Source organism: Dipteris shenzhenensis, chromosome 30 (assembly GCF_047967505.1).
Source record: "Dipteris shenzhenensis isolate YYH24624 ecotype China chromosome 30, Dip_SZ_1.0, whole genome shotgun sequence".
NCBI lineage: Eukaryota > Viridiplantae > Streptophyta > Polypodiopsida > Gleicheniales > Dipteridaceae > Dipteris > Dipteris shenzhenensis.
The window spans coordinates 2882191-2900000 of NC_141625.1; the positions used below are offsets into that span (position 1 = coordinate 2882191).

Genomic DNA, 17810 nt, shown 5'->3' on the forward strand with positions numbered 1-17810 from the left:
GATCATCTATCTGAGTTGAGTGTGTGAGAGTTGGAGAGATCTTGGATGGAGGATTGAGTGATTCATTCCCTCTTCATTTCTAACATGGTATCAGAGCCATAGGCTCTCAACTCTTCTTCATCAAAGCACTCTCTGAAGGAAGGAGTCCCTTGGCAGAAAGGCGATTCTGTTTTCAGCTCAGGCTAGCACGGGAGGTCAGTACATCTTTTTTGCTTCAGTTTTTCAGTTTGCTATTCACCGAGATGAATTAGCGTTCAGAAGCCTTTACACCCACTGCACGTCCTTCCTCCTCCTCCAGTCATCTTCCTTCTTCATTCATTCCTAATTTTGGTGAAGTTGGAAAGCTTGATGGGACGAACTATCCAATCTGGAAAGTCAAGATCCGAAGCCATCTGGTGGCATGGAAGCTGTGGAAGATAGTGATTGGGACCGACGGGGGACATTGTGGACAAAAGAGATGATGTTCTATTCGAAGCAGATGGGGATGAACTCAGTGCATGGGAGGAGAGGGATGCTCAAGCCTTAGCAATGCTAATCGGCACGACAGCAGATGTTGTGATCCCTCATATTCAGTTGGCAGAGAGGTCTTCAGACGCGTGGGCCATACTGAAGGAGCTGTATGAAACCGACAATACAGCCCGTATCATTACTCTTCAGCATCAACTTTATAATCTTGATATGAACGAGGGTGATACTGTGCATGACCATTTGATAAAGGTAAAAGTCGTGCGGGACCAGCTCGCAGCGGTTGGTCAGGACTCGAGTCAATTGGCGTTGCTCACGCTCCACAAGTTGCCACGGAGTTTCAAAAGTTTTGTGACTACGGTCACTGCGGGTCAACGGACTAAGCCAATCACCTTTGAGGAGCTTGGCCCACTCCTGCTTCAGGAGGAGGCTCGAGAGGAACTCTTTACGCAAACCGACGAGAAGGCATTAGTGGCCAAAGACAGGCCTGGAAAAGGCAAGTCAAAGGAGTTCAAGAAGTCAGAGGACGCTGACCGAAAGCATAAAATGAAGTGCTTTTATTGTGAAAAGCTTGGCCACTCCGCCAAAGAATGCCGAAAGAAGAAGGCAGATCAGAAGCGGAAGAGAGAAGCCAGGATCAAAGAAGAGCCTAAGAATGATTTTGCCAATGTGACGACAGGATAGTTGTTTTTAATCAGTGAACATTGTTCAGCGTATGCAGTTAGTGAAGGAAAAGAGGGTTGGTATGTTGATAGTGGAGCTTCAAAGCACATTTCTAACAGAAAGACTTGGTTCAAAACCATGGAAAGTACACACCTGGATTCCAAAGTTTCTGTCGGGGATAGCCGGACATGTCCTGTGAAGAGCATTGGTAGCATTCCTTTCATTACGACCGCGGATGAGGAGAAGGATATCTCTGGAGTATTTTATGTACCCAACCTTTGCAAGAACTTATTGTTTGTAAGTCAGATGGACAAGAACAACATGTCAGTTCTCTTTGAGGACGGCAAGGTCACCGTGACATCCAAAGCAAATGGACAGATGGTGGCCCAAGGAGTTGAAGAAAACGGATTGTACCGCCTCAGTGCAATGTTGGTTCATGAAGACAACGGAAAGTTCAAACTTTGGCATGAGCACTTCGGTCATGTCAGCTATGGAACCTTGGCTGAAATGTCAAAGTCGAAGATGGTGGATGGACTTCCATCCATTACAGGCAATGATGGTGTCTGTAGGGCTTGTCTAGAAGGCAATGGTACCTAAGAACATTGGAAGACACTCGGGTCACTGATATACCTAAGAGTAGCAGTTCTGGATTGTGTTGGTCCCAACGTCTTAAGAAGACCCCATCCGTGAACTTTGCGTTGGTGGCTCAGCTTGAAGAGCCAAGGACCTTCGAGGAGGCAAAGGACAATCGAGAATGGCAAGCTGCCATGCAAGGAGATATGGATGCTATCCTGGCCACTGCGATAGAAAGTCATCAGCACTAAGTGGGTATACAAACTTAAATACAAATCAGACGGCAGCTTGGATAAGTACAAAGCAAGGTTAGTGGTCAAAGGTTTTGCTCAAACTGAAGGCATGGATTTTGATGAAACTTTTGCTCCCACAGCTCGCATGGCTACTATCCAGACAGTGATTGCCCTTGCTGCCCAATTCCATTGGCCTATTTTTAAAATGGACGTAAAGTCCGCATTCCTTAATGGAACCCTGGAGGAGGAGGTATACGTAGAGCAGCCACCAGGCTTTCAAGATCCAGGGTCCCCGTAAAAGGTTTGCAGGTTGAAGAAGGTGTTATACGGGCTGAAACAGGCCCCCAGAGCTTGGTACCAAAGGATAGATGTATTCTTTCAGAAGATAGGGCTAAGTCGGAGCCCTTCTGAGGCAAACCTCTACTTGTTCATTGAGAAGGGGTTGCGATTGGTACTCATCCTCTATGTTGATGATCTTATCTTGACAGGTGACCATGTCAAGAAGATTTCTCAGGTCAAGGAGCTACTCATGTCTGAGTTTGAGATGACTGGACCTTGGGTTATTACACTACTTCCTTGGGATAGAAGTAAAGCAAGCCAAAGACAAGATTTTCATTTCACAAGAGAAATATTGCAAAGAACTTCTGAAGAGATTCCAGATGGAGGATTGCAGGACATCAGTAACTCCCATGGAGGTCGGCTCAAGCTAAGTGTTCACGACACATCTCAGCCGGTCGATACTCCTTTGTACCGATGATTGGTAGGAAGCTTGCTTTACCTTACCAATACTCGACCTGATATTTGTTATGCAGTTGGGCTATTATGCCAGTTCTCTGCTTCTCCCAGGAAGAGTCATTGGGATGCAGGTTTATGGGTGCTGAGGTATCTAAAGGGTACTTGCATCTACGAGATCACCTACAGCAAAGGCATCGAACTAGGCGGGTTCTATGATAGTGATTGGGCGGGTGATGTTGACATCAGAAGATCAACAATAGGGTATTGCTTCTTACTTGCATCTAGTGCCATCTCTTGGCTGAGTAAGAAGCAACCCACAGTGGCCCTTTACAGAGGCAGAGTACAGAGCCGCATGTATAGTAGCTTGTGAGACACTGGTTGAGGTGGATTCTGGAGGACATGGACGTGTGTCAGGAGGACGCAACAGTGCTGATGTGCGACAATCAGAGTTACATAGCCATTGCCAAGAATCCAGTGTACCATGCGCGGACCAAGCACATCGAAGTTCATTACCACTTTGTTCGAGAGCTCATCATCGATGACGTGATCGAGCTCATGTACTGCCCAACCGCCGACAACTTGTCCGACCTCTTCATGAAGGCACTCCCTCGAGAACAGATGGAGCACCTCATCAGACGTATGGGGATTGGCCCACAATTGCGACATTGAGGGGGGGTGTTAGATTCTCACTGTGCCCACCTGTGAGCCCCCGATTTGAGGGGACAAGGGGCAGTGAGAGGTAGGAGGGCTGGGGAGAGAGACTCAGGCCGGAACCGGAGGGAGGATAGCATGACAGATATAGGCGACCAGCACATGGGCTGGTCGCAGCCTGCAACAGCAGGTATAAGGGGGCTTTAGGCCTCACATGGAGGCACCAGCAGCAGCGCAGACTGGCTGCCCAGGGCACCCTTATATAGGGGCCTGTGGCAGGCCAAGTCGGCCCAACCAGGGCCACCGACCAGGGCCAACCCTGGTCGGTTTATGGGGCCTATATGGTCGGCCACCAGACAGGGTACTGACCCTGCTGGTCGGTCATCTGAAGGGGCCTGGGCAGAGCCTGTAAAAGGCCCACTTCTCCTTTCAGCCCAGCATCCAGTGCGATACTGAAAGCCCTTCTCCAAGGCTGTGTTCAGCACTCAGATCAGGGACAGTTTGAGAGAGAGAGTTCATCAGTTTTCTCCAGCACCCTGCTGTGATTTGTACTGCTCCCTTGGAGCCATTTTCTGCCCACCATCCGGTGGATGAATATACTCTCTCTCTCCATCTATACTTGCTGTTATTTCTGGGTGTGTGTTTGTTGCATGTGTGATCATCTATCTGAGTTGAGTGTGAGAGTTGGAGAGATCTTGGGTGGAGGATTGAGTGATTCATTCCCTCTTCATTTCTAACACCCTTAGCTTGCCAAGACAGTGGGGTGCACCTTGGTGCCTCACAAGCTTGCAATGGATGGGTTCACGCCCGGCTTGCGCACACACATTACGCATAAGGCTATCCATTTCACTTTTTCAGTTCAGAAGGCCATGTTTACACGGGATTTTATATTGACTCCTTTGATGGGGTCCGACATGATTCTCGGGATTCAGTGGTTCTGTGAGCATGTTCCGACGCCTGATTGGCGGCAGGACACCTTCACGATTGTGGAAGGTTTACCTAAGTCCGTTGTGATACACGGTGATCGGAGCATACCAGGGATTTCGTTAATCTCTCATATTCAAGCAGGTTGCGCTGCCCGCAAGGGTGCCATGTGTGCACTTGTCTATGTCTAGTGCCAAATCACTACAGTTCAAGCCGCTCCTCCGATGGGGCAAGCAATGGTGGATTTACTCCAAGAGTTCAAAGACATCATGCTCCGGAACGATCTGCCACCCCAGCTGCCTCCCAACTGACCGGAAGACCATCGCATCGATCTACTTCCGGACTCGACACCTCCAAGTAAGTTCACTTATCGACTTTCAAATTCTATGGAGGGGGAGTTAGAGCAGCAATTGTTTCAATTACTATGCGTAGGGTTTATTAGACCTTCTTCTTCACCTTTTGTTGCACCCATTCTATTTGTGGCAAAGAAGGATAAATCTGCATGACTATGTGTCGACTACAGAGCACCCAACAAGCTTACGATAAGCAAGAAGTTTCCTATGCCCCGCATTGAGTACATCTTGGAAAGACTCAATGGTGCAAGATTTTTTTCAAAGATTGACCTCAAGAATGGCTACCATCAAGTTCGGATTTTTGAAGCTGACATCCCAAAGACAGCTTTTCGAACTGAGCGAGCTCATTACGAGGTCATCGTCATGTCCTTTGGTCTGAAGAATGCATCACCAATATTCAACAAGATGATGTCACGGGTATTCGCATAGTATATTGGGAAGTGCCTGTTCATCTTTCTCGACGATATCCTTATCTTTTCTGCGACAGCCGAGCAGCATATTGAGGATGTGCCAGTATCACAAGAAATGTTTCTAGGTTCTAGGCCACTGTGCTTGAAATCAAAGGAAAGGATCTTGATAGCATGAAGGCATAGTACGCGAAGTCAATAGAGTTTGGCACGCAGTTCCAGTTCGCCATGACGCTTGCTCCAAGCTATTACTCAGTAGAGGACGGTTGGCTTTTCTATAATAAAATATTATGTGTACTAAAAAACAAACGGCAGTTGCTTCTTCATGATGCCCATGACGCCCTTACCGGTGGTCACAGAGGTATCAATGGGACTTTGGAGAAGTTAGAGCGCTATTTCTATTGGCCAAAGATGCGGAAGAATGTATAGGGCTATGTGCAGAATTGTCAAATATGCCAAAAGGTCAAGGCTTCCCACAAGAAAGCGGCAGGCTGGCTTATGCCATTGCCAATCCCCGACGGTTCTTTTTAGGACATAGGTATGGATTTCGTGGGACCACTTCCAGCATCCGCAGGTACGCGCAATACTCAATGTCTTACTATTGTTTGTCGCCTTAGTACATATTGTATGCTCATTCCCTGTAAACAAAGGGCCAGCGCTGAAGATGTAGCTCGTTTGTTTATCAAGTATTGGTATCCCATTGGAGGGTTGCCAAAGACCATCACATCCGACAGAGACTTCAAGTTTACATTTAACTTTTGGCGAGCCTTGTTTGATAATTTTGGTACTAAGTTGCAAATATCCAGTGCTTTCCATCCGCAATCGAACGGCGAGACGGAAAAGTATAATGGTATGGCATTTGATATTTTGAAATCATATTGTCATGATGCTCAGGGAAAGTGGGAGCAGTTGCTTCCACTTGTGCGGGCCATTCTGAACGATACCTATTCTTCGAGTAATGGTCGCACACCATATGAAGCGGCGTTTGGACGTCGATTTATCTCACTCCTTACCCGAATGGTGTCTCCATCTCTTGAAGCCAATAAAACCACCGAATCAATGGCAGAGATTATGGAGTCCGTCAAAAGCCGCATCGCCAAAGCTCAAGTATCGTATACGCGCTAGGCTAACAAATCCAGACGAGATGTCGAGTATAAAGAGGGTCAATGGGTGTATTTACACATTATCAAGCAAAGATTGAAGTAGGTGGGCAAGCGATGCTCAAAGCTGTCCCAAAGCTGTCTTTCAGGAGCTTCGGACCATTCCCTATTATTCAAAAGATCAACGATGTCTCAATGAAGTCACGTCTACCAGCAGACAGTTGGACTATGCACAATGTGTTTCATGTAGCTTGGTTGAAGCCATATTTTGGACCTCCTCTTTCAAAGATTTCCGACGAGCAACAACCTTAAGTTCTTGATGAAGCTGAAGTGTTGCAGCCAGAACAGATCCTTCTTCATAAATTCAAGCATGGGTCAGGACGTAAGATCCGTGAGTTTTACACCAAGTTCCGTGATCAAGGTACCCATGAAGCAATGTGGTTGGATGAAGATTTTTTCCAGGAGTTTCCCCAAATATTGACGGACTACTTGGAAGCAATGAACCTACCGCCAAGTTAAGGAGGAGGAAATGTCACATGCACCCCTGCACTTGGGTGCAAGGTGACACACTGGCTACATCGACAAGTGCATTATAGTTTCCAGATAGGAGATTTTGTCGTTGTCCAGGGACAGTCAGGCACAAGCTACGTAGGCCAGTCTCTCAGCCTTAGGTCAAGTCAGTAATTCAGTTCTTGTTCACTAGTACCCACTGGAGAAAGTAGGTTAAATGTTTCCATCATATAGGTTAGGTCTTAGCCTAGGCTAGGAGCCCCTTTAGGGCCTCCAAAAGGCTGGACAGGTAAGCAGGGAAGGCAGCATGCAAAGGCTGCCCAAAAACTCCCCTGGCAAATGAGTCAGGGAGGGCTTTTATAGGCTGGTTGTAGGCCAACCAGTCTGTAAAAGAGACCGACCCAGTCGGCTGTTTACAGACTGGGTTGGCTCAGTTCCAGCCCTATAAAAGAGCCCCTTGGCTGCCCCTTTTCCTCATTCAGTGCTCTCGCGGCCTTCAGCTCTCCTACAGCTCCACTTCAGCCTCTTTGTGCAGCCCTTGAGACCCTCAGATCTGGTCTTGCTCTAGCCTCAGTCCCTTGGCCATCAGTTCAGCCTGATCTGAAGGTGACCACGCAGCTCAACAGTCGGAGGTTTGGACCAGCAAACGGAGAGAGGTTTGGACACTGTTTCCTCAGCTTGCTTAGCTCTCTTTTATAGTTTACACAGCTCACTCTCAGCTCTATATTTCAGTCATCTCTTAGTTCTCTCATAGGATCTATCACTCCTAGTTTTCACTCTCTCACTCACGCAGTAACCCTGCCTTCCGGTAGACAGCACAAGCCTCTTCCTTGCCTTGCAGAAGCGTCCTACATCGTCAGTGTGGACAGCATCAAGGTCTCGGTATTGGTCGGCGTTGCCTCTCAGGTCTTTGGGTATGCTATACGTGTGCACAGTGAGCTCTTCAGAAGTGCGTTCCGTGCTCTCTCGAAGAGTGTTTGTATTTCTCAGTTCTCCAAGTATAAAGTAAATTCTCCCCTGATTGGGGGAGGGGGCCCTCAGTGGGTACAGGGACCCAATCGGTTGTCGACTCTACACTCTCTCTACCCTCATCTCTTTTCTCTCTCTATGGTAAACAACATTCATTCCTCGCTAAAGGTTTAAAGGTCTTGCTGTGAATTACACGATCAAATTACCGTTGCATGTTACAATAAAGGATGCACTAGGATGGATCAATGGGATTCATTCCTCTCCAACATATCAGTGAAAATAACACACCCCGGCCAGTCTAAATATATTGCACCATGTCCATTTCATTTCTATTGTATCGGATGGTCTTGGCAAACCCTAGCTAGCTTTAAGTAGAGTTCTAGAGTACACTCCAGTGTTTAGGCAGGCATCATGGTGGGATTTTTGAATAGCTACGTTGTCGTTCAGCCATGTGTCATGCTCTTTTTTGTATAAATCACTTTGTTACAAGTTGCTTGCCTAAAAATATCACCGATAAAAAACTGTCACCGTTAGCCTCTGTCTTCCCCTTGCTCAAAACGGCTGCAGATGTAAAGCTCGTTGTTGTTGATTGAACCTGTGCTGATCCCATTTTGGCAAGATGTTTCTACCCTTGCAAAACTGTGCTTTGAGCACTTGCGATCTTCTTCCCTCCCTTCCTCATAACTCCATGCAAAAGGCAGTAGCAATGGAGTCCCACATGTGCTCCTCGTCCTTCTGGCAGGTACGTTTTACAATCATTGTTGCTTGCTTCGATCTCTTAGCTAGATTCTCGTTACCTCTATAATTGTTGACGCTTTCGTGTATTCCTTTCTCTAACACGAGAGAATGGATTTTACTTGCACCTCGCTCCATAATTGAAATTGTTGTAACACGCTAATGTTGGCACTCCCTTTTGCACTTGTGTTGCGGGCACATTAGTCGATTCCACTACCTTTGCCTTGATCAACTACTTCTCCTACCCGGTTTGGCTAGGATGTACTTGATGAGGCTGCTAAAGGCTTCTTGCTTTCCCCTGAGCAATCCAATATTTTAAGCCCTCTTCAGGTTGGTTTGGACGATTCTGGGGATGAATTGGGTGTTCCTTTGATGCCAGCACAGGTCTTGGCTCATGCGCCACAGGAGATTATGGTGGAGTGCTGGTATATGATGGGGTGGGAGGCAATCCTCTTGTCAACCTAGCCGAATACACCCTAGGTCCAAAGGATTTCTATGATATCAACCTAGTAGACAGGTACAACATCTCACTAACAAGCGGTCTAGAGGAGGGAGTGGCGATTGTGCCAATGTTGGCTGCACCTCCAACTTGAATGATGTTTGCCTTGCTCAGATGCCAATGAGAGCGCTGGTCAGATAATGGCATGTAGGAGCGCTTGTGATGCATTTGCTACACCCCACTATTGCTGCATAGGTGCCTTCAGTAACCGCAGACGTGCACTCTGTCTTCTTACTCCAAAGTGTTCAAGAGCACTTGTGCGACAGCCTATAGTTATGCTTATGACGATGCCAGTAACACCTTCAATTGCACTAGAGCAATGGACTATCTACCACCTTCTGGCCTCATGGAACAAGGTAACGGATTGTAGTTTGCGCCCTTAAAACAAGAGCTGCTGTGCTCAGCACAAGAAAGATGACAAGGGATCTTGAAGCTTATGTTATATCATGTATGCAATACCTTCTTGCACATGAAAACCAGCCTTTGCTGTGCCAGCTTGAAATTGAATATTGAAAATGAGAGTAGATGTTTTGTTAAATAATTGGAAAGAATTTTGCACTTCGCACATAGCACTTTGCATTTAGCACATAACAACGCAGTTGTGTGAGAATTGCTATGTGCCCAAAGAAGGGCATGCTCCTTGGTCTTCTCATTTTTGGAGAGTAAGTGTGCCAATTCTTCTTTTCAATGTTTAATACAGCTGCCTGCCCGGATCTAGTTTCTTTAGTGAGTGAGTGAAGTTATAGCATTCATCCATTGTCTTGTACTGTCTCATAGGCCATTTTGGCCTTATGAAGAATTTAATAAGGTTCTTGTGACTATGTGACATTATGGCCCACCCTCGGTGATTGTCTCACTACAAATCAAATAGAACATAAATTGAGAGAATCTTTTGAAGCTTACAGTGTTGAATCTGTTTTCTGAATTTTGATTCTTTTGAACAGCTATGTGAGTTGTCAATTATTTAGAAAAGCTTAGACGTCTAAGGGATTGCAATAAAAATACCAAGAGCCATGTATTGTGTTTCCTGGACGGCCATATGGCTGCAGGTGAGAGGTTATAGCAGCAGATGTAGAGCAATGTGTTCCCAGAGAGCTGCCACTGGTTGAAGCACAGACGGATTCTTCAGAGATTTCCATGAGGCCCTTCTTGGATCCCTTGTCAGTTGTACAGGAAACATCATGGGACCAATTTTGTTGTGGACTGCGACTAAGGGCTTTGGCCAAGTTAATGCTGTCTTAGACACTGTGCTCATTTATAATGCTGTAAAGGCCATTTAATTATAGTTTAATACCGAATTATGTCTAATAGTTAGTTTAAATGCCAAACAAGAGATATTCTCACTATGTTGTGTTCAGATTGCCAATTTTATATTGCTTCCATGTTAACACACACATGTGAGCATAATTGTGGAAATTTATTAAGCAGTCTGCAAAGTGTCAGCATCAGGTAGCAAATCCACTATATGGTGCATCAAACCTTCCGAATATATCATTGCATCAATCCTTCCGAGTATCAACCAGCTAGATGGTGCATCAATCCTTCCGAATATATCCTTGCATCATGAGCAGCGATACCGATTTCTTCTATTCCTGTAGCCCAATTTTGAATTGTTTCAAATAAGCAATGTAATGATGCTCTGACATTAGTGCTAGAAACATTGAGGAGCAATTACATTAATGACTAATGTTAAAATGCGATAATTTTTTTATAGAGTGTAGGCTTGAATATGTAATAGGGAAATCCATGAGACCCAAACCATGGAGTTGCATCGTCTAGGTCCTCTAGCATTATCACAAGGTGGAGTGCTTGCAACAGCTTCATAGCAATGGGCAGATTTGTAGGCCTATAGTGCCTTGATAGGGTGCATTGGAAGAACCCATCACCTACAGAGGGCAGGTGTACCTTATGAACTTATGTGCCATGAGCACATAATTAGAGGCTAAGGTATGGTATAGGAAAAGAATCAAAGTAGCCACCCTAAGATGTGGAGTACATGATGTGGAGATTTGGATTGAGGATATCCACAAGGAGATTAGATGTGGATCAAAGGATCCCACAAGTGTTGACTATTTTAAGGGCAGAGACCTATCATGTATTGTTGATCATATAGATATTGCAATATATTAACTTGAGTTTTCTTATATCTCTCATGGAGTGTCTTGTGGGGTTGCACCCACCATAGCTAGTACATTCATCATTGTTGCACTAGGCTTAGCACGATCATTGCTCATTTTTTCTAGAGCCTAGGTTAGCTAAGTTTAGATAAGTTTTAGATGTAGTTGAGAATGCTTTGTGAGACTTCTTGAGTATTGCCGAGAGAGAGAGAGAAAAGATACGAGCCTACTCCTTGGCAGAGACCTCTCAGTCTCTCACTGATGTGGTAGCATGTAACCAATGATAGAGTGCTGACGTTGGTCTGTCGTGATCTCCTAGCCATGGCTCTCCATTAAACAAGGGCCAATGTCACCCCTTTTGGCTGTGTCCTTGGTTTGGCGAACCATGGAGGGAGCCTAATTTGTACATTGATGTAAAGCACTCTTATTAAATCTCTACTTCATATCACGGGAGCAGCACCATGTATAACCTCCCAGCCAAATCTCGCTGAAGCTTATAAGCAGACAGAGAAATTTGTTCTAAAAAATTACGTGAAACTCCTTCTCTTCTCTCTCTAGCCTCAGCAAGCCTCAATTCCCTAGATAGATCTAGATGCCACATGTCATCCATATAGGGCCTTTCTAATGCAACATTTCACCCCTCTCTTGGGATGTATTAAATTCTTTGCCCCTAGGCACAACCTTTGCATTAGGCCCTTGGCCTTAGATCTACCTAGTCTGGTGCTATGAGCCCTCACCTAGGACCTTGACATTAATTCCCTCCCGATCATTTACATGAAGCGCAAACAATATATTACAAAGATAGATCCTTTAAGGGAAATGTCGACTGATTCTTCCGAGGTCATGCTACCTCGGCTAGAGCGTAACATTCCTTCCCTCTTCAGACATCAGCGTCCTCGATGATAAAGTCTGGGAACACTCTCCGCAACTGATATACGGATTCCCAGGTAGCTTCGGATAGAGGCTGACCATGCCATGCAACCAACACCGTGGGTATCTTCTGATTTCGTATTTGCATTGTTCCTCGGTCCAGGATTCTTGTTGGTTTGCGCCTTGCAATATCCTCTATCTCCTGAAACAAAACCACACCTTCGATTAGTGAGTCACCTGTATGTAAAAATTTCTTTAAGCGCGAAACATGAAAAACCGGGTGCACCTTACACCCCTGTGGCAATTTTAATTTATAGGCTACACTGCCTATTCTCTTTAGAATTAACCACGGCCCACAGTATCGAGGTGATAACTTAGTACACTCTCCCGAAGTCAACGACTTCGAGTGCGAAGGAACTCTGAGAAAAACTTTTTCTCCTTCCTTAAATACTCTTATAGACCGGTTTTCATCCGCATACACCTTGGCTCTATCCATAGCCTGGCGGATATTAGCTCTCGCAAGTGCTAGCATCTCCCGCATCTGAACTACAAAGTTCGCGGCACTAGGCACTTTCTGAGGTACTCCAACTATAGTTGGATTTGCTGGTCTATAACCATAGTTCAGCTCAAATGGACTGAACCCGGTAGAGGAATGTTTTCTATCATTGTAGGCAAACTCCAACAATGGCAACCACTTGTCCCATGTATGTTGCCTCAATGACACATATGCCCTCAACATATCCTCTAAAGTCTGGTTGACTCTCTCCGTCTGACCATCCGTCTCAGGATGATCCCCACTACTCATTCCCAACTCAGTCCTTAGTGTCTCAAATACCGCTGTCCAAAAATGACCGGTAAATCTGACATCTCGGTCTGACACTATGGATCTAGGCAATCCATGCAGACGAAATATATGTCTAATGAACAAATCCGCCACTTGCGGGGCACTAACAGACTCTCTAGTCGGAATGAAGTGAGCCATCTTGGTTAGACGATCAACCACCACAAGGATAGAATCATACCCTCCTTGCGTCGTAGGCAGCCCTACAATAAAGTCCATGGAAATGCTCTCCCACTTACCTAGTGGTATCTCCAAGGGCTGTAAAATTCCGGGTTGCTTCACCCGCTCGGCCTTGCTTACCTGGCACGAGAAACACCGTGTCACATATTCATGAATATGCTTTTTCATCTTTGGCCAAAAGAAATCTCGCTTCACGAGATCATATGTCTTCTCGACCCCTGGATGTCCCGCACACGGGCTATCATGGCACTGTCGAATGACTCTCTGCGTGAGATCATTCTGACCAGGTACTACAACCTTGCCATTTCTAACTAGCATACCATCCCTCATGGTATAGGCCTTTTTTGGACGCCAGGTCATCCTTCTCATTTTCCCCGGGTTTTAACACATGAGCTTTAGGCCATAAGCTCCGGACAAACTCGTCCACTTTTTGAGTTTCTCTTATCTCGGTCATTAGAGCACTCTCTAATACCGTGAAGCTCAGGTTGTGCATAATGCGAGACAACGCATCAGCAACCTTATTGTCTTTTCCTCTTCGGTACCTGACACGTCCCAGCACTCCTGAAACCCCTGATCTGCAAAATAACCACACACAACATCAGAACTGAGCAGGCTGCTCACCACCCAACCGTGACATCTACGGGATGTGATCCCGAATCAGAAGATGTCCCCCCCGAGCCACGAGCTGAGCTACCGGCACGAACTCCCAATCAGATCCAAACCAGCCTGGTGTCCCATACCACCAGGTGGCGCTGTGAAGCCCTGGATCTGCCACTGGGCCTTGGGCTACGCTAAGATGCAGGCGCGCGTCCGCGACACAATCCAGGATCAGACCTAGCACCTGGGAACGAGACTTGCTCCCAACTGCACTCTGAGAACTGAACCCCCTGGGCCTCTTTTATAGACTCGGGCCCCGGCGCCAAAAATAGCGAAGACCTATAAATAGTTCGTACCCTTGCCACTCAACCCGAGAATCAAGCCTGCCTAGCTCTAAGCCTCCCCAGGCTAACCTGAGCTAGTTCTGTGTAACTAGTACACGTCAGATACCGATCCGTGCACATGACATACTCCCCCTCCTCTAAGAACTCACTCCTGAGTTCGCTAAGAAATCGGGAAATGTTCTTTGGAGGTTTTGTAATGTCTCCCATGTTGCATCCTCCTCAACACGATCCTTCCACTTAATCTTGTATTCCGTGATAGTACGATTTCGAATCTGTCTTTCACGGAATTCAAGAATAGATTCAGGTTCGTGAGGAATAAAAGTTAAATCTGTAACTTCTATAATCTCATGAGGAGAAACAATTTGATCATCTGCACCCAATACTTCTTTCAATCTACTGACATGAAAGACTGGATGTACCTTAACATCAGGAGGCAATTCTAGTCGATATGCAACTGGTCCAATTCTTTTAATGACCTTGAATGGGCCACAGTATCTGGGGGATAATTTCGGAACCAAACCAGTACTCAGGCTCTTGGATTCCTTAGGAATTCTCAAATATACCATCGTTCCTTCAGAGAACTCTCTAGGTGAACGATGTCTATTAGCATAAAATCTGTCCCGATCTTGGGCACTTCTAATAGACTCCTTGGCAAACTGCAACATTTCCTGCATGTCTTGCAAGAAGTTCTTAGCAGCATCATTTTGAATCCCTTTTAATCCAACCATAACTGGTGACTTAGGTTGAAACCCGTACATAAGCATAAAAGGACTATAACCTGTACTAGAATGCTTTGCACTGTTATAAGCAAATTCAATCATGGGAAGATAATCTTCCCACGAAGACTGTCTCTTAGATACATATGCCCGAAGCATGTCTTCAACCAACTGGTTGACCTTTTCTGTACTGCCATCGGATTGTGCATGATCCGAGGAACTCATACTTAGAGTAGTTTCCAACTTCTCAAATACAAGTGTCCAAAAGTTACTTGTAAACTTTGAGTCCCTGTCACTGACTATGTCAGATGGCAAACCATACAGCTTGAACAAGTGGTCCACAAACTCGTGAGCCAACTGAACAGCTGAAATAGTTGTTCTTGTAGGTAAGAATCTAGCCATTTTTGTCAAACGGTCGACTATGACCCAAATAGAGTCATGACCCTTGCGCGTTCGAGGTAAACCAGTAATAAAATCCATGGAAATACTTTCCCATTTATTACCTGGAATTTGTAATGGCTGTAATAAGCCCGCGCTCCTAAGGCGTTCAGCCTTAGTAACCTGACAAACTCGGCAACCTACCACATAGTTCTCTACGAATGCACGCATCTTAGGCCAATAAAAGGTATGCTTCACAAGAGACAGAGTCCTATGTATACCTGGATGTCCCGCACTAGGAGCATCATGACACTCCCAGAGAATCTTGGATTTAAGGTCCAGAACATCAGGTACACAAATCTTTTCATTCCGGAACAGCAAGCCGTTCCTAATCATCCACTGACCTCCCGCCGCCTGTATCCTAGGTGGCACAATCCCTGAGTCCTGGTCAACTATAGAGCTCCCATCCTGGACTCTCTGCCAATAAGAACTGAAATGACTATCAGTTGCGTATAGCCCTCTCAAGGATTGAAATAGGTCTGAGGATATTTCCGTAAATGACAAAGCATTTACAAACTTAACTCGACTTAAGGCATCCGCCACACTATTCAGCGAACCCTTACGATAACGTATTTCGAAATCAAAATCCTGCATTAGCTCTGCCCATCTAGCTTTCCTTCCTCTCAATTCTGATCCATCACACACATACTTGATTGACTGGTGATCAGTCAATACAAGGAACTTTGAACCATACAAGTAGTGTCTCCAAACCTTGAGAGCATACACTACCGCATAAAGTTCCTTCTCAAGTGTGGGCCAACGATACTGAGTGTCGTCTAGCTTCTTACTCTCAAAAGCTACAGGTCTGCCCTCTTGGAAGAGAGCTGTCCCAATCGCATAATCGCTCGCATCGGCCTCTAAAACATAAGGCCGGGTAGGATCGGGTAATGCAAGAACGGGTGCTTCCTTGATAGATAACTTCAAGGTTTCAAAAGCCTTGTTCATTGCATCATTCCAAGGGATCGGTTGAGTAGACCTGCGTCCACGACCTTTCAATATGTTGGTCAAGGGTACCGTGATTTGTGAATAATCACGGACCGACTTCCGAAGAAATACCGTAAATCCTAGGAAAGAACGAAGTTGTTTCACAGTCTGAGGGATAGGCCATTCTAAAACCTTCTGGATACGATCCAGATCAATGCTAATACCTTCAGAAGAAATCTTGTGTCCTAAGTAAATGATCTCCTTCATAAAGAAGTCACATTTACTCATCTTGGCATAAAGCTTATGCTGTCTTAGAACAAGTAAGACAACCCGAAGGTGTCCTATATGATCCTCAAGCGTTTGACTATATACCAAGATATCATCTAAGAACACGACAACAAATTTGCCCAGATAATCCCTGAACAAATCGTTCATCATCTGCTGAAAAGTAGCAGGAGCATTGGTCAAACCAAAAGGTAATACGAGGAACTCGTAATGACCATACCTAGTCCGGAATGCGGTCCTATCTATGTGTTTAGCATAGATACGGATTTGATGATAACCCGTACGCAAATCAATCTTAGTGAAATACTTCGCTCCGGCCAAACGGTCTATCAAATCATCAGAACGAGGTAAAGGATAGCGGTTCTTAATTGTAACTTTATTAAGTCGTTTATAATCTATACACATCCTCCAGGAAGAATCCTTTTTCTTTCTCAAGAGGACAGGTGCACCCCAAGGAGATTTACTTGGGCGGATATAGCCCATATTCAGGTAATCCTCAAGCTGGATAGCTAACTCATCCTCCTCTACCTGGCTCATCCTATATGGTGGTACACTGATAGGTTGAGCCCCTGGGACTAAGTCTATGCGATGATCTACTGCCCTTTCTGGAGGTAAACCTTCCGGCAGTTGAGCTGGGAATACGTCCTTAAAATTATCTAACAACGTTCTCAATTCTCGGTGTTCAAACACACTTAATTCATTTTTGTTAATTACCGAAACAATAAATGAAGAGAGTGGAATCAAAACACACTGATAGACATCATAATGAGAAGTGTTTAATATATTCCGAAGCTGCATCGCAGATACAATAGGCCCCTGAGAAGGGATAATCTTATCACACTGAATACAAAATTGGGTGCCTTTGTCTTCAAAAGAAAGGGTATGCTCCGTCCATCCGATCTGGATATTGTGGGTTTTAAACCACTCTATCCCGATCAACAAGTCTACATGCTCTAGATGCATAACGTAACATGTGAGAGCTCCTGTGTAGGCTTGAATCCGGATGGGAAGCGCTTCAACCTTGCGATCCCAAAACTGCTTCCCTGCTGGAAGCTGCACCTCGTAGGTGTGGTCGCTAGGTACTGTGGACAGCCCCATCTTCTGCACAAATTTGTAATTAACAAAATTGTGAGAGCTGCCCGGATCAAAGAGAATGTGAACCCGTTGGTCCCTAACTTCTCCATAAACTCGGAAAAGATCATGGGAACCAAATAACGAAGTATTAAAGGTACAATTACAAGAAAGGGGGCAGGTAATGACATTTACTGAAATACCTGTCATCGTAACCTGGTTGGCTCCCTTGGCTGCGGTACGCTGACCTGCCTGGAGCTTCGGTCCTAGCACTAATTTCTGGTTCTTCCGCTTAGGACACTCATTCTTCGTGTGGCCCCGCTCCTCGCAATAAAAACACCGGCCCTCTTTCTTGAGCTGTAGAGTGCGAAGGAAACGGGCCTTACCATTCTTCGCAGGAGTTAAGCTTTTCTTGGAGGCGTTGTCCGTAGACTTCGTCTCCCCAATACCAGTCGCATGCTGAAAGAACTTGCGTTTGTTCTTTCCGCTGGTCTCGGTAACTGTGGTTGTTTTAATACCGGCCATGGTATCATCATATATGCGTGCATATGTCATGGCCTCCTGTAATGTTGTGCACTTGTTATTCTTAATCTGTAACTTATAGGAGTCT

At 45.5% G+C, this 17810-nt stretch overlaps 1 protein-coding gene across 1 annotated transcript in view; it reads left to right on the top strand.

The window, feature by feature from the left end:
- Window positions 1-17810, top strand: part of LOC147881607 (uncharacterized) — a 73580-nt gene that overhangs the window by 4355 nt on the left and 51415 nt on the right. Inside the window, exons 3-4 of the mRNA XM_087401217.1 lie at window positions 5899-6111; window positions 8577-8702. Coding sequence (XP_087257343.1) covers window positions 5899-6111; window positions 8577-8702 — 339 coding nt within the window. The remainder of the gene's footprint in view (window positions 1-5898; window positions 6112-8576; window positions 8703-17810) is intronic.